We start from the raw sequence: 27,782 nt of genomic DNA, 5'->3' as shown, positions 1-27,782 counted from the left end.
TGTGAGGGAGTGAACACCCACTTCCTGGGAATGTAGAGGCAGAAGCCATTGATGCTTTGAATGGGCAGTGGAACAGAACGACTTTCAAGAAATCAACCACATTCAAGATGCTATAAGCTTATTTTTTTCAACTGTCATGTATACTTGAAAATTAATAAATTAATCTTGGGCAATATTTCCCAGATGAATTCTGAAAAAATACACAATTCCCAAGGGACACTAATGTGTAGTATAAACAAATATTCTCTACTTTAAAAGTTTGAGAAAGAAATACTAGATAACACAAATTTAAACTTTTTCTTTTTTCTTGGAAAGAAAGAGATACTGGTACAGAGAGAGATAAGAAGCATCAACTCGTAGTTTCTTCACTTTAGTTGTTCACTGACTGCCTCTCATTTGTGCCTGGACCAGGGTACGAGGTGCTCCAGCTGAGCCAGTGACCTCTTGCTCAAGCGAGCGACCTTGGGCTTCAAGGCAGCAAACTTTGGGCTCAAGCCCACGACCCCACATTCAGGCTGACAAGCCGGCACTTAAACCAGATGAGCCCGTGCTCAAGTTGGTGACCTCAGGGTTTCAAACCTGGGTCCTCAGCATCCCAGGTCGATGCTCTATCCACTGAGCCACAACCGATCAGGCTAAACATAATTTTTTAAATTTAATTACAGGACTTACCAGAAGTTTTAATATTTTATGCACAAGATCAATCTCCAAAATGGCAATAGAGTTTTCCAAATTTACTTGGCCAAAAACTTTATTTTTCACAATCTCCTAAGATTAGTGAATAGCAAACATTCTTTTAAAAGACTACAAAAAATTATACATAAAATAAACCTATAAGATTTACTTTATGAAACAGTTAACTGACAAAATAATTTACATTTTTACTTCTTCATGCATTTGTTCACCTATTTATTCATTTATTCCCTCATTTAACAAACATTTACTAAGCATATTTTATGTTCAAGGTATTGTACTAAAAATTCAAAGAGTTTTGTCTTCTAGAAATACACAGTCTGTTTGAGAAGTAGGTTCATGAGGTGATGTCAGCAGAGCATGAGATGCGTTAGGATGGAATTAAGTGACAGGTAAAGCAAGGGCATAAAGAGGCAGAGACCCACTGTATGGGGGAGCCAGGGAGCACTCCGCAGGGAAGCTTCTGTACCGCAAAACAGGACAGCCCTGGGTTAGTGGGTCCAAACACAACTCTTCCACTTTCTTCTTTCACATGCCTTTTAAAGTTTTAACCAACGGTCTAGGCTCCTGGCAAATTCCACTTCCTCCCTCTAGCCTTTGTCTATATCCTCAACTACATATGATCTCTCCAACATACCTTGTGCTCATTTGATACCAAAGACTTTTCTTCATCATGCAGCCTGGACCTCCTGCTCCCATGCATGAGGGTAGGAATGGCTTCTTATCTATGTATGTTGATGTCCCTTCCAGATTACCCCAACAGTGCATAATGATTTGCTCTCACTAGACACTCAGTAAATGTTTGTCCAAATAGGAAAACAAAAACACCTACAGAAACTGACTGGGGGAAAAGGGAAGCTACAGAAAAGTCACTGCAATAAATGTTTGGCCTTATGACCAAATCTCATACCACACTATTGTCATCATACAACCTCCAGTGGTTAAAACTAGCAACATGCTTTTCTTGGATGTGACAGAGTGTAGTTTGTATATGAAAAATGATTACATATATGGTTTTTTGTGGTTGCTATTAAATTACCTTTCCAAAAAAATGTTACAATAATTGATAGTTCCTTTTAACTGAAAAATCTATTTGCTACCATGTAAATTTGGGAGTTAATCCAGTTGAACACATCTCTGGTATAGCACGCCCACCATGTGATTCAAGCCACACCATGATAATGATCTAGAAGTGCTTACAAGCTCAGACTTTGGAGTCAGGCAAATATAGATATAAATCTTGGTTCTGCACATTCTAGCGGTGGGACCATGAAAAATTGGTTAACTTTTCCAAATCCCTATTTCTTTAAATGCTGAAAGAGCATAACAATCCCTACATGTTAAGGTTGTTGAAAGGATAAATGGGAATGTTTATAAACCACTTACCATAATGCTTGGCACATGGAGTATGCTAGATAAATGGTAACTGCTCTTATTGCTAGTTGGGAGAGATAATTGCTGGAATTATTGCACAGTCTCGATTTGCTTTGTTCTGTGTAGACAGAACTTTCTGTGTGACAAATGCTGATAGAGCTAAGAGAACTAATGCTGGAGAATGCATAAAAAGAAGGAAGAAAACCTAGGAGGGTGCCGTGTACAGTATAGCATAGTGTCAAAACCACAGGTTCAGTTCTGAGTCTTCTACGAATTAGTGGTATGCCTTGGGCAAGTTACCTAACGTCCCCACATCAGTTTCCACATCTACACATGGACGGAATAGCTATCTCATAAGGTAGACCCTGTTGATGGCGTTAAATTAGATGGGATAATTCATCCGAAGGTCTTAGCAGAAAGTCAGAAACATGGCGATACTTAACAAGGATTCGTTGTTCCTGGAAGATGTGAGGAGCAAGTTAACCTCTAGGATAAAACGCCTGGACTGAATAAAGAGAAAAGGAAGCCGTTCCCATGAATCAGATGCCTTTTCACATCAACCATTAAAAAATCACACATGAAACATCATTCCAATGCACAGTATGGACTATTTCAAAATGCAATTAAAAAGTGTTATGCTGTTCACTGCCTGGAGACGAGGCACATCGCGGGGAGTGAGAGGGAAAGGTGAAGGAGAGCAGCTCTTTGGGTCTTAACACATCCGGGAAGCTTTCTCCTCCTCTGCTCGGGAGAAGAATCCCTGCAGCCACATATCCCAAAGATTCTAATATTTTCCGAGGCTCCACTGTGCCTTTATATTTTAATACCCTGACATCTGGAATCCTAAAAGTCTAATGTTTAACCATAAATATCTGCTGAGATTAAAGAGCTATATACCAAGTTTCAATCTTTGGGGCCTGTAATTGCTTGGGAAAAGAGAATGGTATTTCCCCCTCTAGCTAGAAGAAAAAGACCTCTGCAAGCACAGATATTTGCAGACAAATTTTCTAACAACCGTTTCCTCTCTCCATTCTGTCCTCTCATTTCTCCCTCCCTCTCCCTTCTCCCATTTTATAATACCATCTCGCTGTCATTCTCAGGACAAATGGGAAGAAAGAGAAGTCTGGAAAGCTTAAAGAAAAGACACATTTCAAGATCTAGAGTTGAGAAAACGCTGGCCACCCTCTGCAAAGCGGCTGAGCCTACATCTCCGCATGGCTGGAGTTTTCCCATTATTCACTCAAAGGCCCCTCCATCACTCCATGAGCTGACAGTCAAATGCCAGCTTTATTTTCTTTTTTTGTCCACCTAATCTTTTATTTTTGATTTGAGGCCAGTCACTTCTAAGGTCTCCACAGTGGTTGATAACTTACTTTCTCAAGAGGCGTCCAAGAAATAACACAACTTGAAGTATGTTTCTTACCCTCCTGTGGTAATGAATGAGAAACTCTCACCTGCCCTGAAGGTGAATGTGGTCAGAAATCCTGGTCAAACTCCAGCACTGTGCTGGGAATTATGTCAAGGAAAGTGTGGGAAAAGCTTATCATGAATTTAGGTTTTTAATATAATGATTCAATGTAGAATTGAAAAAATAAACTTAGCATTGTACCCATTTTTACCCAGTGATGTATAGTGAAAGTGACATTTTGAGGTCACCCAACTCACTTTAATACTAAGGAAAATAATCTATATTTTAAGAAAGTTTGGACCCTGGCTGGTTTGCTCAGTGGATAGAGCATAGGCCCAGTGTATGGATAACCCAGGTTTGATTCCTAGTCAGGACACACAAGAGAAGCAACCATCTGCTTCTCTTTCCCCTCCCTGCCTTCTCTCCCTCTTTTCCTCCCACAGCTAGTGGCTCAGTTGGTTTGAGCGTCAGCCCGCCATGCTGATAGCTGGGTTGGTCAAGTGCATCAGCCTCAAGCGCTAAAAATAGCTTAGATGATTCAAGCATCAGCCCCAGACGAAGGTTGCTGGGTAGATCCTGATTGGGGCACATGCTGTAGTCTGTCTCACACTCTCTCTTCTTCTCACTTAAATAAGTAAGTAAATAAATAAATAAAAAGGTTTGATATAGTCTTATGTTTCAAAGACTTAATTCAGATAGCAAATAGTTCTATATGTTTTTTATTTTTACAGAGACAGAGAGAGAGTCAGAGAGAGGGATAGACAGGGACAGACAGACAAGAACGGAGAGATGAGGAGCATCAATCATTAGTTTTTCGTTGCGCATTGCAACACCTTAATTGTTCATTGATTGCCTTCTCATACGTGCCTTGACTGCGGGCCTTCAGTAGACCGAGTAACCCCTTGCTTGAGCCAGTGACCTTGGGCTCAAGCTGGTGAGCTTTTGCTCAAACCAGATGAGCCCTCACTCAAGCTGGCGATCTCAGGGTCTCGAACCTGGGTCTTCTGCATCCCAATCCAACGCTCTAGCCATTGCACCACCACCCAGTCAGGCTATATATTTTTTAGTTAATGTTTTTTTCCATTTTGGAAACATATTCAGTATGCATATAAGCAAGTATGTTTATGTCCGTTGGTATTTGAAACAGAAATCAATTCTGGATTTTTCATGAGAAAGTAAAACTGCCCTCTTTTTAAAATTAAAGTGTTAATTGTCTTCTTAACATCCTATTTACTTTAAAGGGAGCATATAACTCTAAAATAAGTAGTGACTCTAAAACCTCAGCACAGCGGAATCACATGGGACAGTTTCGTGTGTGTGTGTGTGTGTGTGTGTGTGTGTGTGTGTTTACACAGGAGGGCTCAGACCTCACAAACACCTATTGACCAAAGTCCCTTCAACATTCAGATGCATGTTTATGGTCCCAGGTGATTCATGATGTAGATGCTAAGCCAGCTTTGAAGCCACTTTCCTGAGCACATCAAATGCATCTCCTAAACTGGAAAAATTCTGGCAGAACAGGGTTTTTTGTTTTGTTTTGTTTGCCTGTTTTAAAATTTCCAGTCCTTTGAGGGTCAGTAATTTTAGAAATACCGAGTATAACTTACCAGACAAATTACACACATAAAATAAAATTATTTACTAGATTTCACAGACATAAAACTACTCTGTCAGATTGCTATGTTTCTAAGTAATATAATACATTTCTGCCCCTATGTCACTGTGGACCGGTGCAGGGTGTGCACACCAGCACAGCTCATTGACGGAGCAGGAGCCGCTCAGCCCCCTTCCCTCAGCTTCCTCACAGCACCGCCCGCTCCTCCATTGCCCATTCACTCCATAGCAGCCTGTATGCTCCCTTCCGGGAGGGAATAGAATCCTATCGCCGCCTTTCCCAGAGCCCTCCAACACCATCTCATTAGATTACCCATGCCTATAAAGATTCCGGCTCTTGGCTAACTCCAGCTAGTCCCCCTCTCCTTCACTACACACCCCTGGCCCTGGTCTCCTCTCCACCCACCCTCAGACAGGTGGAGGCCATCCCTGTCTCAGAATCCCTGCTCTGGCTTCTCCTTCTCCCTGAAGGCTCCTCCCTTTGCTCAGAGCAGTGTGACTCCTCACTCCTCGGTCAGGTCTCATTGGGAATGTTACTCTATTTCAAATAGCAACTTCCTTACACACATGGGCACAAACACAAACACACGCTCCTCAAACTACCTCTCTAGTCCAAAACCCTGTCTCATTATTTGTATAACTCTGACCATGATTGGAATATGTTCGTTTATTTGTTCATACATATATGGTATATATATATTTCCACTGGAACATACATTTGCTGAAAGCAAGAATGTTATCTTTTTCACAACTACAGTTCCATCCTTAGAAAGGTGCTGGGAGTGTGTAGGTGGTCAAAATGCATTCACCAAATGAAAGAAAATGCCAACTTCAGTGCTTAGCACACCACAGGTGCTCAGCGCATGCCAGCTTCCATTTGATCTCCCCGTCTTCATCACGTCTGGGAAATTATAAATGCCATTGAAACTAAAGCTCGGATTTCTCCCAACACCACCAGTGTGCCACGCCTGCAAACTGGTCTGGGAGGTGGTGCCACCCATTTGTCGTCTGGGACAGACAGGAAATGAATCAGAAGCAAAGTGGGGAGCTTTGATGTCTACATGGTCTTACGTACATGGGATACTGATTTCAAGACTTTGTCTTTCTAAATGATGTTGGGTATTCAGACGATCAGATGCCCCCATATCAAACTAAATCCTTCTCAGAATAAAATGCAAATCATTCTGAGAGGAGCTTCTGCTTGGGATGAGCTGCCTTGCGCTCCATTGTCATGCGTGTTTCAAAGTTGGCTGCAAATGCAAACTTACAGATAAGTACAAAACAAAATTAACAGCTCATTTTCCCCTGGCTACACACCCTGCATTGCACAGATAAAAAGCCCACCGGCACAGTACTCCTCATAGCTGATCCACATGGATAATGTGTGCTCCTAGTGCTGGAGTGTATGACAGGATGTGGGCACCTGTGGACACCTGTATGAGTGGGCAGTCTGCAGGTGAACTTCTATATGCAAATAAAATCTGGATTTTTCAGGTTCAAACTAAACCTCAAAGGCAATGGAATCCTAACTGTCCATAAAATTGAAAAAGGACAGAAGAGTGTGTTAAAACTTCATGCCACTGGGGAAAAATGTGAGAGTTGGTCCCAGTGGTCTTGAATTTCATCTTCACTGCACGGCTGTCGCTGTTTTACAGAAGGTCATAGATCTTGTCTTAAAGAAGGAAAACACAAAATAGACATTCATTCTCTCAAGATTAAAGTTTTACTTTTCTCATTCACCAGATTGTGAACAGGAACTGGAAAGTTGCATAGAAGAGAATAGTTTAAAAAATAAAAATAGACTTGATTGAGGGAAGGACGGACCTATTCATGTTTGGAAGTCAAAGGAAAACACTACAGATCCATTTCACCATTTACTACATGCTGTGTCCTTCATTGCAAGAGGACACAGACAGTATTCTTAGTGCAGTCCACATCAGATTCTACTGTGGGAATCCTTGCAGTTGGTACCTGTAGTAACCTCATTTAAAATGTTATAAAGCTTTAAAACGACAGGAGTTTAAGGCAGTCAGTCATATATACCTCTTTATATATGTACATTAGTCACTCACGTACACGCTCACGCTTGTCCACACATGGATTGTAAGTGATAATTAATAGTATAATACTTGCTGGAATTTTACCATCACTGAATCATGTTTCGCATTCAAGACAAGGAGTAATGACAATAGAATATACATCATTGTAACCAGGAGCAAGAACATGTTTGTGCCTAGTGTGTTTACAACAGATGAGAAGCAATCACCTAAGAGTTCATCTGAAGAACATTATTATTCACCCATGGAGGATTTGACAGACATTTAGAGATCTTGTTTGTAACAGAATTTTCAATGCCACACTCAAGTTTTTGGCACTCACCTTCACAAACAAAAGGCTCTTTTACAAAGACCTACAGCTCCCTTCTGAGAAAGGTGTTTTCTGGCCCCAGAAAAGAGCACAGCTGGCCTGTGTTCAGGAAAAGCTAAAGGGATGGACAGGCAACATCCCCAGAAGCAAACCTCAGCCAGAGATGAATAGGGATTTGAAGTATAAATACCTTAGCTTCTTCATGACTTAGCTGGGGTCCTTCTGAGTCATGTTCCCATGGTCTCCTGAAGTTCCCACCCGACTTGAGCTCCAGCTGTCCACAGGGGTAGCCAGTTTGATAGCACACCTTTTAATAGTCTCATCCTTTCCTTGGCTCATTTCTCCCCTTTTCTCCTTTCCTGAGTTCACTGCCCACATAAACTATTTGGATTCTACACCTTATGTCAGGGTCTGCTTCCGGGGCAACCCAAGCTCAGACACTGTCCTCAGTCCTTATTGCTTCGTGAGTGTAATTTTTACTAGATGTTCTGGCACACGTAACCCTCGGCACTGATTTCACAGAAATGGGATCCTTACCAAAACCCACAAGTTTAGAAAAACCTCACAATTATTTATGTACTTATTTTAAAGTACAGTGTGTCCGTAAAGTCATGGTGCACTTTTGACCGGTCACAGAAAAGCAACAAAAGACAATAGAAAGTGAAATCTGCACCAAATAAAAGGAAAACTCTCCCAGTTTCATCCCTATTCAGTGCAGTTCAATGTGGGCTCATGCACAGATTTGTTAGGGCTCCTTAGGTAGCTATCCCGTATAGCCTCTACAGACTCATCACTGACTGATGGCCTACCAGAACGGGGTTTCTCCACCAAACTGCCAGTTTTCTTCAACTGCTTATCCCGCTGAGTAATGTTATTCCTATGTGGTGGTGCTTCATTATAAACATGCTGATATTCACGTTGCACTTTGGTCACGGATTCAAATTTAGCGAGTGACTTTTCTCTGTACCGTCCACATCTCGACTGGCATGGTCGTGGGCTGCTCCGCTGTATACACGGTGTTACATCATCATCTGCACATGCACACATGCTGCCACATCATCCTACAGAAACTGGGAGGGTTTTCCTTTTATTTGGTGCAGATTTCACATTTCTATCGTCTTTTGTTGCTTTCCTGTGACCAGTCAGAAGTGCACCATGACTTTACGGATACACTGTATAAGAATGCTATCTCAATAGCCTGACACCTGTAACAGTGGGATGATTCTGAAAACCAGCAGAACAACCGACTACAGAAAGCTATTTGGATAGAATTAGCGGTAATGGGTGACTAGCTGCTTATCTTTTTTTTTTTCCATTTACTACTCTGCACATACTTTGTCAGTATAGACAGTTCCCTGGATTTCATTCTTCTGTTCAAACATGTATTTGCTGGTTATATTCGACAGATATAGCCAATATACTTTTTTTTTAAGTGAGAGAAGAAGAAATAGTGAGACAGATTCCCATATGCAATCCAACTGAGATCCATCCCACAGCCCCCATCTGAGGCTGAAGCTTGAATCAACTGAACTGTTTTTAGCTCCTGAGGCTGACGTGCTCAGACCAACTGAGCTATCATTAGCGCCCAGGACGACGCTAGAACCAACTGAGCCACTGGCTGCAAGAGGAGAAGAGGGAGAGAAGGGGGAGAGGGTAGGAGGGAAAAGCAGATGGTCACTTCTCTTGTGTGCCCTGACTGGAAATCGAATCTGGTACATCCATTTGCTTGGCCGACATTCTATCTACTGAGTCAACGGGCCAGGGCCACCAATATTTCAAAATGAATATTTACTCAGCATGTTTTACCTGTTCAGCAATGACATTTTAAAACCTATTCTGTAATTCCCAAAGCTTGGTATTCTGTTGCAAAGATAAGGTTTCAACTTATGAAAAAAAATTTGAGGAAAATATTAAAAAGTGTTGAACCATGAAATTGTAATTAAAAGACTTCCGTTAAAATTCTCTAAACGACCAATGCTATAAAGTAATAGTAGTTTAAATGGAAGAAAAGTAAAAACAATTGTGTAAAAAGATACCTGGCAATGTCTTGGTTCCAGGATTCTATATTAAAGGAAAATCCTTAAACCAGTAGCTGAAGGCCTCAATTTCTTCTGTATGTACTTGAATGGTTTGGGGGAAACAGTGTTAATAGTCTCCTCAGTTATCAATCATTCATTCACTTGATCAGTTCATCAATTAATGTGATCCACTCCACCACCCTCTGCTTGAGTTCTGATGGGAGAGAAGGTCGAGTCAGTGCCAGAGGGGCTGGCTCTAGGGCTGACACTGTGAAACACTGAGCCCTAAGAGTGCTGCTTTCGTGACCAAAGTAATGAGAGTATTACTCTCCTCACCTGTGCACAGAGCCTGTGGTGGAAATCTGAACCTTGACAGAGACACAGGCAATCTCACGGAGGCCACAATAGCGATCAGTGATCACAACATCTCTTAGTCACTTAACATTCCTAGGATGAGGGTGAGTTGAGCAGCATATTAGCACTGGCTCCAACTCTAGAACTCAGCTCCTCTTAAGAATACTCTTTTCCCACTAGACAACATGGCCAAACCAGCTCCTTTGCATGCATGCTGGCTCTACTGGAGGCAGTGAGTTCTGTTATAACCTACCTGTGTTGAAGAAGGACCCGGTCCATTCTGCCTCGGTTTTGGGAAACACAGACACTGGTGGAGGTAGACCCAGGGCTCTCCCATCCAGATCCTTAAAGAGGTGTTTCAGACTTTCACAATCTGATTCAGGGCAGACCAGTGTTCCTAAATCTTTCCTGTAAAGACAGACAGAAAGCAACTCCTATTTCATGATAAGCAACAAGAAAGAAAACATATTGGTATTACTGATCTAATAAAAAATAAATTCAACAAGATGTTCTTATTAATAATGAGTTACATTGATAGTAAATAAAACTCTATAGAAAAAGTTATTTCCCAGTTATATGGTCAAAAAGAAAAATATTATTGATATTACTCGAATACATATTCTAGATAGAAAATCTTTATATAGATTGCTAATTTTCTAAGCAGTAAAATATAATAAAATGCTCCTAACTCTAATATCTATTAAAAATAATGTAATCATTTCTTTATGAAACTCTGGAGACTTGTAGTAGTTTAAGATTATCATTATAAATAAAAATTATATTTGTGCTATATGCAAACACAGCAAAAATAGATGTTCTTATTTATCAAATATCTACTGAAAACCTACCACGTACAGGCTGGGGAGTACTGTGGTGATAAATAGAGACGTGGTTCCTATACTTCCAGAATTTAGAACCAGGCAAGATATGTAAACAAATAATAGGCAAGTATAACACTGAATATAGAAAACTTATTTGCTTTCTCCTGGTCTAATACTTTTAGGTACCACTAATAATAATAATAATAATAAATATTTATTGTATCTCAATCATGTGTTAAGATAGTACAAATAATCAGATGCTAGTATCATTAGCTTTATAACTATTTCATCCCTTAGATATTACATGAACCTAAAGAAAATTGGACAGTAGGAGAAAAACAACAGAATAACCCAAATTGCATACCTAATAATGTGTAGGCACCAAAAGTGGCTCAGGAATGGATATTTCAAAGAGATAGGTATTGGGCCCAAAACATCAACTTTCCAATTAGGGTGATTTTTCTTGATTCTTTTCTTCTAACTCAAAGAGTTTTCCCCAATGTTGTGGGGAAGAAAAAAAAAAGCCCGTTTTCCCTGTTCCTGATTTTTCCCACTCCCTTTTATGACAAAAATAATGCCTTATCTAATTTTCAGATCCTTGAACAAAACTCTCAGTCCCATGTTCCACAGTAGTTACACCTGGTTGGAGCGCCAGTATCAGTCTAAGCCACTCCGTTCAGATCCAGGATTCCTGACGGCCCACTGGGCTCCTCCCCGCCAGCTCCTGCACCAGGGCTCCCAATCTTCCCAGGATTCCTGAGGGCCCCCCCCCCCCGCCAGCTCCTGCACCAGGGCTCCCAACCTTCCCAGGATTCCTGATGGCCCCCCCCCCGCCAGCTCCTGCACCAGGGCTCCCAATCTTCCCAGGATTCCTGAGGGCCCACCTGGGCTCCCCCCCCCACCCCACCCCCCGCCAGCTCCTGCACCAGGGCTCCCAATCTTCCCAGGATTCCTGACGGCCCGCCCGGGCTCCTCCCCGCCAGCTCCTGCATCAGGGCTCCCAATCTCCCCTCTGAAGAGTATGACACTCTACTCCATAGAACATGCAAAATTAAGATAAATGTTTTCCAGAAATTAAAAACATCCCAAAGAAGTATCTCTAATAAAGATAAAATGATAAAACAATATTAATAAAAATTGCACTGCCTCACCTCTGCCCTTTCTGTCAGCCAGAGAAAGTCACACAGCTGAGACCAGACTCGAGAGAGAAGCAGCCTCTGCCTCTTTAGTGAGAGAGACTGCAATCACCACACATCATAGCATACACAGCACACGGACGTAGGAGTAAAGAATGGGGGTCATCCAATTCATCTAACATATCTTCCCAGAAGGGCTTATTTTTATTTCCATTGATGATTTTATTCTTTTTTAAAACATACGTAAGGATTTGAAGAACTGTCAAATACTTCATCGATATGACTTATTATATATAAATATTTATACTAAAACTAGTAGCACCTGGTTTGTAAAGGAGAAAAGTAGAACTTGTTTCTATCTTTGATCTTCAGCATTTTGGTCCTCTCTGCTGTTATAGGAGGAACGAGTCCAGTGTTCTCTGTGTTGGGCAGAATGCAGACATCTAGGTCATTGCTATAGCAACTCTTCACGAAACTAGAAAAGGTGACATCTGAAAAAAGGTTTTAAAATATTGTAACATTAGATCATGTAAACTACTAACCACAAAAACAGTCTATACAACTAAACAACGTAGCTACTCTATGTGCAGGAATAAATTTAAGCTGTCCAGACTAGTTCCAGATATTTATATAAATTTTGACTTAAATAGTTGTAATTCTTTAAGACATGAGTGTTGTGTGCAAAATAGAAGAAAGAACATGCCAACACATAGATCGGAATCCAATAGGAAGTGAGTACGATATTACAAAAGCGATCCAACAGAAGGTCAACTGCATTGGCAGTTGTATAACTTTGATTTTATTCCTGGCTACTCCGGCAACTAGTAAACAACCTCAGTTAGATTCAATTTATGCATCTATGCTTCCTCCTTTGTGTAACAGGAAAAATAATACCTAGGAGAATTTTCATATATAATCAAATTAAATAATTGCTGTGAAAGCTCTTCAACATATATAAAGCAGTCATCTTTTAAAGACATCACTCACTGCTTTATAAACCATCACTGTGGTTATCAATACCCAGCAGGTGGTCAATTGTATAACAAGCACTAGATTACACTGCACCCTTTTGTTGATGTAATTCCAGAATGCTATTAACAATTCTACACACAGCTATATAAAGCTACACTGAATAAGCTCAAACATCCTACCTAGAAGTTTCATGATTCCTGAAATTACATGGCCACTTCTCACTTTGTGCCATGGTTCCTGAGGCCACCGATTTGGTTTGGCAGTGAATACAGGCCACAGAATACCAACTCGACCCCCTCTTGGGTTGGAAGGAGCTCGGTCCGTTAATGTCAAGTTGGCAGAGTGAGGTTTAACCTTGTCCTGGATGCAGTCAAAAGAGGAGCTAGTGGCCACGATGACTGAATTCCTAAGTACAATCTGCTCCTTTCCGATGGAGTGCTGTGCAACAGAGGACACATATACGGTTGCCAAAAGACCGATAGCATTGTCCACCAGAGAGACGTTCTCTATCTCCACGCTGTTCTCCACATGGAGCATGGCACCGTAGTCAAAGTTCTTGAAAGCCAAAAAGCCAGAGATTCTAGTACAGTTGCCAAGCCCACTTTCCTTATAAAGGTGAAGACCGTGAAGGCTTGAGTGGGCCACATTGTCAGACCAAAGAGCTTCAAGAGAGGAACACCTCTGGCCTCGGAGATGAAAGCCAAGTCTCTCTGATCCTGCCACAACATTCCCATGGAGGTTGATGTCGTTCGCCTGGTTCACTTTGATTCCTGCCACCCAGACAGTGGACCACGCTGATTGTGTCGTCAGAACCACAAGGTTATTAGAGAGAGAATAGGCCTGACCCTCCAAATCAATGCCATGGCCGACTGTGCTAAACACTACAGTGTCATTGAAACTGATTCCGTGACTGGCAACTGCATGAATGCCACCGCCGCAGCTCTGGTGCAGAGTAGAAGATATTATCCAGGATCCTGCCGACACGTTAGTGAATTCAACGGAGGAGAACAATGGTGACCCAAAGTTCTGAATTTCTACATTGAAAAGTTGAAGGACACCTGAAAACAAAAGGTATATTATTAGCTACTTTTTTCTTTCCCACAAAAGGCAGAAGGATGGTTCATTTATTGGCAGTAGAATATGTAGATTTTTCATTAAAATGTCATCATTTATTCTCAGCACCAGCACAATAGTTCATGCCAGTGAGTCTCACTAACAAAATATGAGTCTTTAGAATATGTCAGTAATGCCTAACACGGGTTTCATGTGCAGTTTGAAAAGTCTGGTAATGGATAGGGAAAGAGGAAAGGGAAGACAGAGGAAAGGGGGTGGGCACTGGAGCTGACACCTCGCTTAGAGACCCATGCATCTCCCCGCAGGTACAAATGAAGAGAAGATGGATTCCTGGGAACTCACCTCAAAATCCTGCCCCTTTCTCTATCTCAGCGACCCCATGTGACAAGGTCAGAATCATCCCCACAAAGATAATGTATGAACAAATATAATGGCCAACTCTATAAAACATTTTTTTAAGTGAGAGGAAGGGAGAGAGAGAGAGAGAGACTCTTGCATGTGCCCCTACTGAGATCAAACCCAGGACGTCTACACACTGGGTTGATGCTCTATCCACTAAACCAACTGGCCAGCACTAAAATTTTAAACATTTCTCAAGAGTGTGATATAAGTAAAATTTTTACTTCTGTTCAGCATATATGCCAAAATGTGACATTCATGACATGCTTTTTGATTAAGATATGATAGAGAAAATAAAAATTTTTTAAATCATTTTAAGGCCCTGGCCAGTGGATCAGTGAATATTGTGTCAGTCCAGCGTATGGACGGTCTAGGTTCAATTCCCAGTCAGGGCACACAGAAGAAGAAACCATCTGCTTCTCCTCCCCTCTCCCTCCCCCTTCCCTCCTTCTTCCTCTCAGCAGCCAGTGGCTCCATTGATTCAAGTTTGGCCCCAGGGCACTGAGGATAGCTCCACTGGAGTGCATCAGCTTTAGGTGCTAAAAAATAGCTCAGTAGGTACTGGAGCATTGGCCCTAGATGGGGTTGCCAGGTAAATCCCGTCAGGGCACATGTGGGAGTCTGCCTCACTATCTCCCTTCCTCTCACCTAAAAAAAAAAAAAAAAATTAAATAAATAAATAAATAAAATAATTTTAAAATCCTGCATTTTTATCTTAGCCACACTATATTCTCTGTTTTATCCTCATAATGAAATTTTCTACATCTTTTATATCAGGAAAGGTTCATGAATTACTTAGTCCTACCAGCAATTTCATTTGAACTATTTTAAGTAGAAATTATTAAAACACAGTATAAAATATACCCATAGGTTGATTTAAAAATGTAATGAGCACTAATATGTCAGAGTGTATACTCTTTTTTTTTTTTTAAAGAACAAGTAAATTTAATTACTTTATTTATTCATTTTTAGAGAGGAGAGAGAGACAGAGAGGGAGAGAGAGACAGAGAGAGAGGAGGGGGGAGGAGCTGGAAGCATCAACTCCCATATGTGCCTTGACCAGGCAAGCCCAGGGTTTCAAACCGGCGACCTCAGCATTTCCAGGTTGACGCTTTATCTACTGCGCCACCACAGGTCAGGCAAGAGTGTATACTCTTGACAGAATAGATAGTAACATGATTATAGGGAGAAATGGGATAAATTTGTAACTATCTGTGTAATTCTCATATAGCACTCATGATATACCAGGCACTGGTTAATTATACACATACAGGGGTGGGTAAAAGAAGGTTTATAGTTGTTCATAGCAAAAACACAATAATTAATAAATAATAATTTAAGAATAAACTCTGTGTTTCATATACTCACAACTGTAAACCTACTCTTGCCCACCTCATATATATAAATTTCCTGACATAAGACATAGCAGACCCCAGGGAAAGAATAATAGAAATTTAGAAAAAGACAAAATGCAAGTGTTCATTACATCATCTACAGTTTCAGAGGGCAGGAAATTTCGCAATTTATATATATTTACTATATTTATATGTATTTATATATTTTAGGCACATTAATTTATATATATATTAGGCATATAATATATATTATATAGATACCATATAAACTTTAAATTTTCACAAAAGTTTAAGTTGTTATCCCCATTTTACAGAGAAGAAAACTGAGGCAGAGAGGGTGAAGTAACACACTAGAACTTGGACCGAGGTGTACAGATGGAGAGGCTGTCTTATTAACCCCATGCAGGCACACGCAGAAGAGTGGGGGACACGGTGGAATCAAAGGAAGAACTTTATGTTAGGAATCAGGGGACTGCGTGGTAGCTACGTGCCAATATTAGTCATGTGCCCCTAGCTAGCTTAGACATCAATGCTGCACTTCACTTCTTTTCTTTTTCTTTCTTTTTAAAAATAGTTTAAAACACTACTGCCCAAGATAAACTCAGAAGAGATTTCTCTCATTAAAAACAGAGGTGTAATAGTGTTTTGGTCATAGTATTGAAAGCTCAAAGGTAGTCCAGTGGAAACCTGCCACCTTCCCTACTCCCCTTTCATAGACCAGAAACGGGAACCCTTGCAAATCAGCTGCTGTGAAGAGCCAAGCCCTTGTGAGGACAGATCAAGTGTCTTTCTTTGTGGCTAGACAATAGGATTTCAATATATCTAAATTCTCATGACACTGATTGAGAAGCCTTGGCTAGATGGTCTGAACACCGTCACCAAAGGATAAAACCCAAAGCTCTCTGTCTGGTGCTGTCACTTTGGAAGTAACTTACAGTGTCCCTCAGCAATAGCGCACCGCTGAAAGGGCTGCCACCCCCGTCTCCACGTAGAACTTTGGCACAAAGGACACCAAAGTTAGTGTGAGTCCACACACAAATCCCTCATTTTGTGGATGGGAACATGGTTCTAGAAGTCAAGGCAATGTGTCAATATTATTTTCATTAGTGTTTTTTTTACGTCATACGTGCATAGTTATAATTAATTGTTTTAAATTGCACAAGACTAAAAATGAACACCCCATATGTAAAATGTCTTATGCATTTAGACAGAGACTTCAGCAATGATCTTGTTCACTGCTATTTTTCCTTTGAAAATCACACTTCTGGGTACAAGTTGCTGGATACAGCTGGTCAGAAGGAGACTGACAGAGGGCTTTGGTTTAAAAGTAGGAACTGAAAGCTCTGTTCTGCTTTTCTGCCCCACGACCACTGAACGCCCATCACTGGCGTCCTTGACCTGCACCTGCTGTTCCCACCTGACCCAGACTCCGGCGTACATTACAGAAAGAGGCAAAGGTTGTTTAAAGACAAACAAACATATATTGAACACATTTCATCCTAATGACAACCCTGTAAAGGACGCTGCATCATTATTCTCATTTTACAGTTGATGAGAGTGAGACCCAGAGGATTGAGTAACTTACCATAAGTCACACAGTTCATCACAAGTCAGGATTCAAACCTGGAAAGTTTTGCTCCAGAATCTGGAGCAAACATTTATCCATGCTACAAAACCATACAACCCTGTGGACATCCTTGTTTTACTGATAATGAAAATGAAGCTCAGAGGGGTTAAGAAACCTGTCATAATCACACGGCTAGCAACTGGTAGAGGCAACATTTGAATCCCAGTCAGCTGGATTTCATGGTCTTTTCACCACTGGCTGCAAGTTCAACCCTGAGGAGGCCAAGAGACTTCAGACAGCTCTCCGCCCCTCAGGGCCAAGGGCAAGAGGGAAGCAAGGATGGTTTACAAACATGCTCACCCTTAGGACTGCTGACCCATCTGCTCCTGTTTCTTTATAGTATACCAGAAGAGCAGGGGTCTAGGCATGAGTGTGAGTTCTGCCTGTTTCCCTGTCTGTAAATTACTGGACCTCTTCAAGTCTCTCATCTTCAGTTCTAAGACAGAGGTAGGAATACTGTTTTGATCATGGGGATTAAAACACTTAGCACGGAGTAAGGGCTTAATAAATGGCTATTAGTGATTATCATCTTGGTGGTTGTCAAAGCAGACTCTGACCAAAACTTGTAAGTAAACTGAATTTTGCAGCTCCGTATAAATAATCTTTTAAAAGACATCAAAACAAATCTCATGTTAAAATTTGCATAGGGATTTCTATATCTGATAGGTTAATAGGTTCTTGGGCAAAAATATCACGAGACATTTTGTAGTCCCTGAAATGCAAAGGTTCTTAATACCATGCAGGAGCCTAAACTAGATTCTGGGACAGGTAATAAAACATCAGTGGAAGAGCTAGTAGAATCTGAATAATGCTTAGAGTTCAGTTAACAGTAATGTAACAATGTTAATATTCTGGGTTTGACAAATGTACCAGTTATGTCAGATACTAACAATAGGACAGATTGGCTGAAAGGTACACAGGAACTCTCCACACCATCTCTGCAACTTTTCTATAAATCTAAAATATTTACAAAATTAAAAGTTTATTTAACAAGGGCTTCAGAATCAGGATCAAATGTGAATGTCACTTCTGCCACTGTCTAGCTGGATGGCTTTTCTTCGTTTATTGTATTCATTCACATTTATTGAGCATCTAATACATAGCAGTCACCATACTGGGAAAACCTAAACTTATCCTCAAGGAGTAGACAAGCTCATGACAGAATTTTACAAATAAGCAGCCAATTTTATTATGTACTCTGTTTCCTTGTCCATAAAAGTGTCTCTCTCATGGGGATATTAGGATTAACTGAGAGAAAATGGGCATGAAAACCAGCATTGATTCTGGTCCATAAGAAGCATTCAGTCTAGGTTCTCTAGCCTTTCCCCTGGAGATGATTTAAAAAACACCATGGATCACAGAGATCTAGATAACAGGACAGCAAATCCTAGAGCGAAGGGGGGAGGGAGTTAAGAGGAGGGGGGCAAAGGAGGTATAAAAAAAGACACAGGGGTGGGGGTGAAGGAGTTATATTCAGTGGGACACTTGCATCCATGTAAACACAATAGATTAAAATTAATAAAACAATTAAAAATATGGCCCTGGCCGGTTGGCTCAGTGGTAGAGTGTCGGCCTGGCGTGCAGAAGTCCCAGGTTCAATTCCCGGCCAGGGCACACAGGAGAGGCGCCCATCTGCTTCTCCACCCCTCCCCCTCTCCTTCCTCTCTGTCTCTCTCTTCCCCTCCCGCAGCCAAGGCTCCATTGGAGCAAGGTTGGCCCCGGGTGCTGGGGATGGCTCCTTGGCCTCTGCCCCAGGTGCTAGAGTGGCTCTGGTCGCAACAGAGCAATGCCCCGGAGGGGCAGAGCATCGCCCCCTGGTGGGCAGAGCGTCGCCCCCTGGTGGGCATGCTGGGTGGATCCCGGTCGGGCGCATGCGGGAGTCTGTCTGACTGTCTCTCCCTGTTTCCAGCTTCAGAAAAATTAAAAAAAAAAAAAAAAATTAAAAATAAATATAAAAATAAAAACCCGTGGATCAATCAGCAATGTCAGAGGTTCAGGACCAAGTCAGTCTTGCTGTTGGTTCACCTCTGGGTTGGTGTTTAACTATAAGAATTGGCCATCTGTTCCGCTCCTCTGACCATGCTTCAGCTTGGCCAGCAGTTGAAGTTAAAAGAGGTCCTACCTTGCTCCCAATTCCCCATGTCCATCAGCTTCAGGATTGTGTTATTTCCCAGTAAGACCGGGACTCAGACTTTCTTTTAGTCTTCTTGAGCAGAACTTCTCATCTCAACATTATGGACATTGTGGAGTAGATAATCCTCTCTTGTGGGAGCCTGTCCCATACTCATTGTAGGATAGTTTCCCACTAGATGCCAGAAGTGCCCACCACCACCACCAAAGTTGCCAAGTGACAAAACATCTCCAGATATTGCCAAGTGTCCTTTGGGGTTGGTGGGGGGCAGCAAAATCACTTCTGTTGAGAATTGATGGAGTGACAGCTCATGGAGAGAAGTCTTGTTTTATGGACCAGAAATCCCAGACTTTCAATTTAAGGTCCAAACATTTCCCTTTATCATTCTGGTGAAACAGACATGCCAACAGAAAGTGTTCCATGTTCTGTATATTTGGGAAGTGGTCAGAGCCTTCGTGCCAGGCTTTCTCGGAGCCTTTACTGTATTCACGTGCTAGTGACTTTCTAAGATAGAGCCACAGGGATAGCCTTTCCCAAATTTATCTGACTACGAAACAAACTTTGAAATAATACTGAAGAAATGCAAGTTTAAAAAATAAGGTACTAATCAAATTATTCTGTGGCATTTCAAGAGCTGGAATGTGGAAAAAACGAGAGAGAATGAACTGATCCTTAAAGCAGTCTAGAATGTAGAAATCATTTCTATTTAAATTTTCACTCTTAATTTATAGCATGCACTGAAGCCTGCCATCAGATACAGCATGCTACTGGGAAAGCGTAATAGAAATTCAGGAGAGAGATAAAACTCAAGTGGTCATTAAATCATCTATAATTTCAAAGCAGAGGAAATTTCACATCTGCTGAAGATGTTTTCTTTGAGGTAAAAATGTGCATATGCGCTGATCGCTAGTATATTATTCTAACATCACGCTGATAATTAAGCACAGATTAGGACTGAAAATTCAGAGCTTCTCAGAGCACAGCGGAGCCCTCTAACGTGAACATTTTGTTTTATAAAGGAAAATTCTCACCGTTGGAATTTCTAAGTGCCCTAGATGACAAGGAAGCTCCAATTGGTAACACTTAGCAACTTAAAGTTTCATTTACCTGAAAACTTTTCTCCGTTGGACTTCCGGAAGGACCCCACAAGTAGTCTCCCCTTACATGAGGCATCAGGCTGGATTTGTATATTTCGGGTCAAGAGTCCAACCTCAGCAGCCAAACGAATATGTCGGCCATCCTCTAAGACATGTACAGTTCCTGGGGCAAGAAGAGTGGGGGAAGGAAAACTTTTAGAAACCTATTTCAAAACTCACCAGCTGGAGACCCAGGGAACCTGCCAAATGAAAGCACTGCTTTCCCCTCCGTGGTCCTGCCGACATTAAGGGCCGCTTTTCCTCCGGCGTTCTCGTTCTCAGCAAACGTCAGCTGAGAAATGAAAAGCCTGTTTACCTGGGTCTCTTTGGGATCAGAGTGAGCGTGCTTCAGCAAGAATTCACTTCTCCTCAATAACTATGGGCACTGGGACAGGTTACCAGGTGCGGGGACATTGTCCAATTAGTGGGGGTCCCCAACCTCCTTCCTTAAATTCATCCGTGTGAGACAGGCTTTGGCTGCACATTGTGCAGTGCTTCCATGAGAGTGAGGAGTCCCAGAGCAACAGAGGCAGGGACAGAACTAACGCAGCTTTGTGTGGGAATCGAGGGGCAAGAAGCAGCAGCAGCAGCGTCCTCCTGGCGTGGGTCTCACCTCACGCCTGCGCGGAGGGCGCTGAACAGCCGGCGCTGGTGTGGTTCCCGCCCTCCACGTGTCCCACCGGGCACTTGGCTGGCAAGGATAGCTGCAGATTTCTCTCTTCTCGGCCATTTTTGTTTTTTTAAAAGAGAAATCATCTTTGGAATTGTGATTTAAACACAGTTTTAGGTATACACCTGTTGAAAACAGGTATTTTCCTTTCTCAAATCTTAGACAAAAAGAGATTCCCTAACCCCTCTCTTTCATGTCTTAAAACTTATTAGCTGTATTTCCTATATTAGATGTATTTATATTTATTACACTGAAGTAGGAAATGTATGGTTATGGTTATTTACTATTTATGTACAATATATTTTAACTGTGTATTGTGTATAAACATACTCAGCACTTTTATTTTTTCACTAAAGGCATTAGGCTTTTTTCTGGTAGCAGTAGTAATCAAAACATAAAATGACCTTTCTGTCAGGAAGGACACATTCCTAAGTATGGAAAAAGCAGTCGTTATTTACAATAACTTCCACGTTCTAAATAGTGTGATTCAGGGTGCCAGGAAATGACCTGGAAACTCGGTTCCCATGAGATTTATTCTGTCCTAGCCATGAAAATGTCCAAGTGACCTCCAACAAGAGCCACAACCCTTCTGCTTGCTTCTAGACTTGCCAGTATAAATGAAAAGTTAAAACATTCCCTCACATTGAAATATGTTTAATTAGTCAATAAAATTAGTGAAGGGATAGAGATCATGTGTTCTAGGATGAGTCGAGGACAACCGTAAGGGACTGGCCGTCTCCTCTGCGCGGTGATGGGCTCCAAGGCCCCAGGCGGGAAACGGTCTTCCTGGCTCGTTCGTTCCCCTGAGCCCACCAAGCAAAGCGTACCAATGTGCCGATGTCTGAGCCGTTCCTGGATCCTGACATGGTGGCCCTTGACTTCTTTCACAGTGAGGACTTCCGCCTCATGAGGCTCATAAGAAGAGGAGCTAAGGACGATTTTGTCGTGGGGTCGCCAGTCTACCGTGTCTTCTACTATAATTCTGTAACGACATAAAGATGGTATCAAGTAATTTGGCAATGCAACACTGATCACCTGCTTCCCTTCATACTGCGAAGGAAATGCTCTGCCACCAACAATTCCCCCCAGGGAGGTCAAAGAAAAACGTCCAAGTCAAGACGGAGACCAAAGGCTTTTGCAAAAAGTTTAATGCTAACAGAGTCAATCTTCTGGCTTACATTTACCATATTTCCCCATGTATAAGACACTCCCATGTATAAGTTGCACCTTAATTTGGGGGGCTCAAAATTTGGAAAAAAAAATGTATTAAAGTTATTGAACTCAGGTTTTATTCATCATAAAATTCATACAACTCCTAATCACTGTCAAAACTCCCATCCATTAGCTTGTCCTCATCTGTGTCTGACGACGAATCACTGTCTTCAACAATGAGCGCAAAAACAAGCGTGAAAAAGCGGGAAATGCAAGTATAAAAACTACAACTGCTGTAATAAGATGCACCCAGTTTTTAGATTCTAAATTTTTTGAAAAAGTGTGCATCTATACATGGGGAAATATGGTATACAATACAGGTGTAGCAAAGATATTCTGTGGCGAGTAAGTATAAGAAAAAGGAACAAGAAAGAATAAAATTTGCAGAGTTTATATATTCCATCTATATGTGATTTCCTAAAATGGAAATCTTCCTCCCTTATCGGCATCCAGTAAAATAATAAAGGTATTTCAGAAAGGATTATTTCTTAAAATTTCTGAAGACCTATACTATAATTTTAAGACAATTTATTATCATCCATTAAAGCTCATACTTTTATGATCAGACAGATACAGTATGGATCCTACAGGTACCACTTACTAGCTGTGTGACCTGGAAGTCACTAAATCTTTTCTGAGTGTCCTATCTTCATTTGAAAGGTGACAATATGTAAAGCCTCCCTCCAACATCCCAGTGCTCCTGTAGGAATAAAGGTATACACTCCCTGGATGTTCTCTGCCCTGTGCAAGTACTGTGCACATAATATGCAACAATGAGGCTCTTGTTCGTTTTTGTTTGTTTTTTAACTCACATTTAATAAAAATTTGGTTAGTCTTTCACTGTCACCTAGTTTTTCCTAGTGAATATGTCTGTTTTATTCTCAGTTTTCACTTTTTACTAACTTCAATGCCATATGTTTATTTTAATTACCTGCCTCTTTTGCTAATGTCTATATTTTACCAAGTTTTGAAAATAGATTTTCCTCTATCTGAAAATATCCATCCAGGTAACAGGTCCATGTGAAGGCCATTCAATCATGCCACATTTATTGATTGAGCAACTAGTATGCACCAGGCATTAAGGTGGGCACTAGAAATATAATGATATATAAAACATATTTCATTTGCATATAAAAAAGACAACTTAGATTTTAACTAGTAAACATCCTTAAAGATTCTACTATGTGAATGGGGAATTCAGAGATGTCTATTAAATAATATTGACACCAAAACAGAAATAAATTAAAAGGGGTCATTTGTGGGTCAATGGTATGACTCTATTATGAACCAAAGATTATAATTACATCAAAGCTGTGTGCTTGAGGTTAGAAAAAAAGAGAGTCAGAGAGAAAGACTTGTTAATTTTAAGGAAAGAATTTGGAGTCTTATTTTTGTTCCTGCTTTTCTATGGCGTCCTAGAAAACTCACAGCTATAGAATATTAGAACAACCACTAACTTTTAAAGGCAAGGGAACTAAGATCCAGAGAGATTAAGTAACAAAACTCAAGAACAGATAAATGAATGGAATCAGAGGTTGAACTATGACCAAAGGAAGACTCCTGATCAAGTGCAAATACTTTTAATTAAATAACATTACCTACCTGTCTGACTCTTAGTTCTTCACCGGCTAAATGATAATGAAAAGCAACACTACCACATATCATAATGATATCATGATAATCAATAAAATTATGAAAAGTTTATAACCCATACAGTGAAATATCATTCCATTCAGCCATTAAAACGTACACTGTAGCAGAGCAATGAATTACAAAGAATTCTGTTCATTACGTATTGATTGGGAAAAAAAGCAGGATATAAAACAATAGACATCATTTAACAAAAATAATACATGCACAGAAAACAGAAGACAAGAAAGATGTTCATTGACATGGTTCATTAAAATGTCAGCTCACCAGCCTGACCTATGGTGGCACAGTGGATCAGGCATTGACCTGGAATGCTGAGGTCGCTGGTTCGGGACCCTGGGTTTGCCCGGTCAGGGTCAGGGCACATATGTGAGTTGATGCTTCCTGCTCCCTACCCCCCTTCTCTTTCTCTCTCTATCCCTCTCTCTTTGTCTCTCTTCTCTAAAATAAATAAATAAATAAATAAATATAATTTTTAAAAATGTCAGCTCACCTATATAACTAAACAAAAAAAAATTGTTTTCAACTACCTGGCTAAGCTTGCTTTGGTAGGTAGTGTAAGAAAAGAGTTTGGGTTTTTATGAAATATTTCCTCATTATCTTTCACTCTAATGTTCTTCATAAAATATATCAATTATAGACAAATAAATTTAGATCTTGAATTCTGTTGTTAAAAGTTCATAAAGGGGTCTAAGTGAAATCTTCCCCCCATAACAAAAGATTAGAAAGAGTTACTAAACTGACTGTTAACATAAAGAAGGTTATAAATTAATGTTTAAAGAAATGATTTGACTATTTTGTTGTTTAGTTACTACTGTACTAATATCAACTTGCTGGATTGGATAATGTTCTATGGTTATGGAAGATAACATTAGGGAACACAGAGCAAAGGATGTGTGAGAACTCTTATTTTTACAACTTCTTGTGAGTCTTAAATTATTTCACAGTTTTTTAAAGGTTCAAAAAGGCTATCTATAAAATGAATACACTATGATAATTATACAGTATTCATATAAACTCATTCAATACTCTTCTGCAGGACTGGCACTAAGACATGCTGTTTTTAATATTTATAATATGTACAGCACAAGCAATAGAATCAAATAAACCAGGGTAAAATCCAGCCTCAGGAACTTCCAGCTTTATGAACTTTAAAAATTGACTTAACTCCTCTAGCCTCAGTTTTCATGTCTGTAAAATGCAGATAATAATAGTTAACTTGCAGCACTGAGAGATTTAAATGAGATAATGTATGTAAAATGCTTGGTAGAGGCCTGACATATAGCCAGTCCTCATGATAAGAATTCAATAAATGGTAGCTAGTTAATTACCATGGGTAGTTTTAATTAATAAAATTGAGTTTCTTTCAAAATAGCCTGTAGCTCAGACTCTGGAGGACGGTTTTTTAACACAGTCTTATAAGAAAAATCCATTCATATGGTTCCTGCCAAATTCTGACTTGCTAACCTGATAATAACTGAAGTTTCTCATTGATCCCTATTTACCTACCTCACAAAGCCACTTGGGTATGAGAAAGGCACTTCAAACTCAACAAGACCAGATCTGGATTCATAATCTTTTCCCCAGAATTCAGTCCTCTTACTGACTCAGTGCCACCATCTGTCTATACAAACCAGAAACCGAGAAAGCATCTCTACTATAGATTTTATCTCCTGCCTTGAAATCTGTCCACTTCTTTTCCTTGTCATCTAGCTCCTAACAAGTTACACTTTCTCATGATTGAATCTAAGTGGTGTCCCTAGATCCATTTTTGACTCTGTCTGTTGTCTACATTATACCTAGAATGATTTCTTTTCTTTTCTTTTTTTAAGATTCAGAAATGTGATTGTGAGCCCTAGCTGAGTAGGTCAGTTGGTTAGACTAGCATTGTGCCAATACACCAGTGGTTGGCAAACCTCGGCTCGCGAGCCACATGCAGCTCTTTGGCTCCTTGAGTGCAGGCACAAAGACCAGCTTAGGAGTCCCCTAATTTAGTTAATAACAATGTACTTACCTATATAGTTTAAGTTTAAAAAATTTAGCTCTCAAAAGAAATTTCAATCGTGATACTGTTGATATTTAGCTCTACTGACTAATGAGTTTGCCGACCACTGCAATAAACCAAGGTTGGAGGTTTGAGCTCTGGTCAGTGCATGTATGAGAGTCAACCAATGAGTGCATAAATTGGTTGGAACAACAAATCAATGTTTCACTCTTTATTTCTCTTTCTCCCTTCCTCTCTTTCTAATAAATCAATACATACATTTTTTTAATGTTTTAAAAACAAAGAAAGAAACGTGATTATAAGTGCTACCTCCCATCCATAGAACCCTAAAAAAACTGCACGATGCTCTTAGGAGACTGAAAACTAAAATTATTGGTATTACCAATGAATCTAGCCCTGACCCCTACCTACTACTTGGAGCCCTATCGTCCTGACTTCTGCTCTCCACATTGGCCACCCTAGCGTTCCTCCACATTCTTTCTGTCCGTCCTTCCTCCCATCACAAAATCTCCTCTGGGGCCTCGGCTTTTCAATCACCTGCCCTTGACTCCTCCGCTATCAAGTTCTAAACCATGAGGCTAGTCCCAGCGTCATTTCCAGGCTCCAGTTCTCTCCTCTCTGTCTTTTTCAGCAGCAGCAACATCCTCTTCCAGGATGACTCCCTATCTTTTCCCCCGAGCCCTAAATGACACATTCACTTGTCTTCTTGACAACTCCACTTGGTGTCTCCCACTTAGCATGCCCTTGCCATCCGTCACCCTGATGCATCCGTTCCACTCCCAGTCTTCCCACCTCAATGCATGTTTCCATCCACCCCAGCCTTCAACACATCGGCATGCCCAGACCCCTCAATCTCCACTGCCTCCTCCACAGTCCCAGCCACTGTGATTTTTAGCCTCAAGTGGCTTCCTAAAGGACACTCAAAGTTTCTACTTCTGTCTCCACAGTTCGTCACCAACATAGCAGCCACAGTGGTTTTTGAAACACAAATCAAATTTCAACCATTTTATACTTCTGCATAAATACTTCTGTGGTCTTTCCATTTGACCTCTCAGAGCTGAACAAGGTCCCCCGTGACCTGGCATCGGTCCTGTCACACAGCTCTCTCCTCTTCTCCCTCTGCTCCAGCTATCGTGAATTCCTGTCTGTCCTCCAGCCCCAAAGGCCACCTCAGGGACAATGCTAGATGTCCCTCCTCCACTGAGCACTCTTGCTCCTTCCACTGAACAGATGAATCCCGCTTCAAATCTCAACTCAACTTTCTTCTCTCCAGGGAGATCTAAAAGGGACCATGCTGTAAAGAACATGATTTCCTAACCCCTTTTGTCGTACCTCTGAAAGTAATGCAGAATAATATTGAATGTAAACTGTGATGGAAAAATTAAATACATAAATACATACATCAATAATAAATAAAAGGGAACTCTGCATATTCCCAACTAGTTTGGGTCATACTACCCAGCTTATTTCCTTCCTTTCACAATTGGCAACTATGCCGTTTCTATTTCTGTGTTTGAGGATGATCCGTCTCTCTCCACTGCGATATAAACTCCTGGAAAACAATGATCCCTTCAAATGTGCCTCTGCCTCTCCTGGGCTTACAACCTAGCACATGGGAAGTACTCGATTATCTGTTGAGTGACTGAATGCTATTCAATCCAGCAGGCGCCCACTTTCCGCACACACCTGCCCCCACTGAGCTTAAACAAAGTCCCACTCCTCATTCCGTTCCTGCCTCTGAAATCACTCTTCAGGGAAACCTTCTC

At 40.9% G+C, this 27,782-nt stretch overlaps 1 protein-coding gene across 7 annotated transcripts in view; it reads right to left on the bottom strand.

Annotated features, from left to right (window-relative positions):
• The window catches only part of PKHD1 (PKHD1 ciliary IPT domain containing fibrocystin/polyductin), a 482,558-nt gene that overhangs the window by 112,876 nt on the left and 341,900 nt on the right, over positions 1 to 27,782 (bottom strand). For all 7 annotated transcript variants that reach the window (XR_010748128.1, XM_066359212.1, XM_066359215.1 and 4 more), the window contains 5 exons: positions 21,977 to 22,131; positions 20,451 to 20,603; positions 12,937 to 13,815; positions 12,108 to 12,276; positions 10,082 to 10,236 (listed from right to left, as the gene is read on the bottom strand). Coding sequence is in view for 6 of the 7 variants with exons in the window: in XM_066359212.1 (XP_066215309.1) it covers positions 10,082 to 10,236; positions 12,108 to 12,276; positions 12,937 to 13,815; positions 20,451 to 20,603; positions 21,977 to 22,131 (1,511 nt within the window). In the remaining variant the exon portion in view is untranslated. The remainder of the gene's footprint in view (positions 1 to 10,081; positions 10,237 to 12,107; positions 12,277 to 12,936; positions 13,816 to 20,450; positions 20,604 to 21,976; positions 22,132 to 27,782) is intronic.

Source organism: Saccopteryx leptura, chromosome 1 (assembly GCF_036850995.1).
Source record: "Saccopteryx leptura isolate mSacLep1 chromosome 1, mSacLep1_pri_phased_curated, whole genome shotgun sequence".
Classification (NCBI taxonomy): domain Eukaryota; kingdom Metazoa; phylum Chordata; class Mammalia; order Chiroptera; family Emballonuridae; genus Saccopteryx; species Saccopteryx leptura.
The sequence above is the reverse complement of the archived record's forward strand: the minus strand, read 5'-3'. Positions and strand labels throughout refer to the sequence as shown.